General features: G+C 35.9%; 1 protein-coding gene across 1 annotated transcript; it reads right to left on the reverse strand.

Annotated features, from left to right (window-relative positions):
- Nucleotides 1–323: 323 nt before the first annotated feature.
- On the reverse strand, nucleotides 324–1,262 carry LOC308431559 (olfactory receptor 4F3/4F16/4F29-like; the record flags this gene model as incomplete). Its single annotated transcript, XM_080931081.1, has 1 exon — nucleotides 324–1,262. The coding sequence occupies one exon, from the start codon at nucleotides 1,260–1,262 to the stop codon at nucleotides 324–326; it is 939 nt and encodes a 312-aa protein (XP_080787207.1).
- Nucleotides 1,263–2,379: the final 1,117 nt, after the last annotated feature.

The following is a 2,379-nucleotide window of genomic DNA, read 5'->3' on the forward strand; positions in this document are numbered from 1 at the left end:
ATTTAAATACAATATCCGTTTATGAAATACTCAAATTAAGAAATTGTAAAGGAAGGCAAAATTTCCTTGTTCTAGAGGGCTTAATGCACCAGTTACTTCAAGTCAACATCATTCCTTGGGAATGTAGGTTAAAGATTATTATAATCAATGGTTTATAAATGCATGTAGTTCTCTGATTTCAGGAGAGATTGTACCTGTCTTAGTAGAGGAAAAATATGTCTCTATAACTGAAAATGAAATATATACATACATGGAAAATTTTTTCTGAGGTAGATGAACAATGTGCTGCTCTATTTCTTGAAGACAGTCTGGAGTACATCTATTTAGGATGCTTTACTATAACTAACTAGCTGTCTGCATACTCTCTGCATTGCTACCTTCATTTCTTGATTTCTAAATGTATAAATCACAGGATTCAGAAAAGGAGTGATGACTGCATCAAATATTGCAAGAAACTTATCCAGGTGTGTGGAGGGAGATGGCCAAGTATAGAAAAATATTAAAGGACCAAAGAATAAGAATACCACAGAAATGTGAGCTGAAAGAGTAGACAGGGCTTTAGAGGAACCACTTGAAGAATGTTTTTGCACAGTGATTATAATGACAATACAGGAAATGATAAGTATGAAAAAGGAGCCCACAGAGATGAAGCCACTGTTGGCTGTTACCATAAGTTCCAGCTGATAAGTGTCTACGCAGGCTAGTTTAATAAACCGAGGAAGGTCACAATAGAAGCTGTCCAGCACATTTGGTCCACAGAATGGTAAGTTTACCACAAAAGCCAGTTGAATCAAAGAATGCATAAAGCCAACTACCCAGGCAGCCACTAAAAACAAGATGCACATTCTGGGGCTCATAATGGTCAGGTAATGAAGAGGTTTACATATGGCCACATATCTATCAAAGGCCATGGCTATGAGCAGCACCATCTCCACACCACCAATGACATGAATGAAAAATATTTGAGTAACACAACCTAAAAAGGAGATTACTTTGTGTTTTCTGAATAAATCATACATCATCTTGGGAGAAGTAACAGAAGAAACACCTAAGTCAATGAAAGAGAGGTTAGCCAAAAGAAAGTACATGGGAGTGTGTAAGTGAGGGTCAGATGCCACAGTGAACACAATGAGGCAGTTTCCCATCATGCTAGCCACATAAAACATGGAGGAGAACACAAAGAGTAATAGCTGAATACTCCAGGAGCTGGTGAGTCCCAGGAACACAAACTCTGACACCACAGACTGATTCACTTCTTCCATTGCTTGTGTTGGCAGTGCTGCCTGATGGAGGAAAAGGGAAAAACATAAATTATAATTACATTAAAGTCCTGCATATATATATATATATATATATATGAATAAGGGCTGAGCATCTTTGGTCAGTGTAATAAAGATTATACCTTTACACTGCAGTAAAATATTGCCTCACGATTTTCACAAATAACAAGTGAAAGTGAATGGGTAACATTGGGAAAGGAAAGGACAGGAAAGGAAAAGAAAAAGAAAAAATGTGTTTAGTGTTTAATTTCAAATACTTGAAAAAAATTAAAGTTAAAAAATTAGTTGAGTTTTATCGGAGAATACCGTTGTAAACGCTTGATGTGAACATAAATTAATATTTTTAAGATGCCAACCCCTTCAGTGTTCTTAAAAAATGTAAATACAAAGACTGGGTTGTTAGCCTAATGTATTAAAACTATAAATGAGAAATGCTTTATGTTTGATCTTCAACAACACAATTGATGAAGAGGTTGTAAAGTTTTAAGTAGGGAAAAAAATATAAAGATTAAAAGAGAGAAAAAAGAAAAATATGGTGTACCAAGCCAGAGAGATGGCTTGATTAGTAAGAGTGCTTACTGTATTCATGAGAACATATGCTCAGAAACCAACATCCACAAAAGAATCTTACTGAGGCTGTGTGAATCCATACACACAGTATTGTGAGAGGTGGGAATAGAAAGATCATTTGAGCTTATGAGATGCCAGATTAGATGCAAGTTCAGAATAAGACCCTGTCTCAGAAAAATAAAGTGGAGAATGAGAGATTAGGAACCAGGAAATTATCTGACCTCCAAAAAATATGTCTGTGATACTGCACACACACACACACACACACACACACACACACACACACACACACACACACACACACACCTGAACACATAGTCTATTCTTTGCCCCCTTCAAGAAAAAGAAATCCTATTTTTCTTTTAACATGAGCAAGCATAGAACATGTTTTGCAATGTGAAAGAAAAGAGACACAGAAAGTCAAACACTAAAATATCTCATAGTAAATTCTAAAGATTCTATATTCATAGAATCAGGGAGTATGACAGTTTGCCATGAGCAACTGGGATAGGGTAGAAAGAGTAAATTG

Source organism: Micromys minutus, assembly GCF_963924665.1.
Source record: "Micromys minutus genome assembly, chromosome: 17".
Lineage (NCBI taxonomy): Eukaryota > Metazoa > Chordata > Mammalia > Rodentia > Muridae > Micromys > Micromys minutus.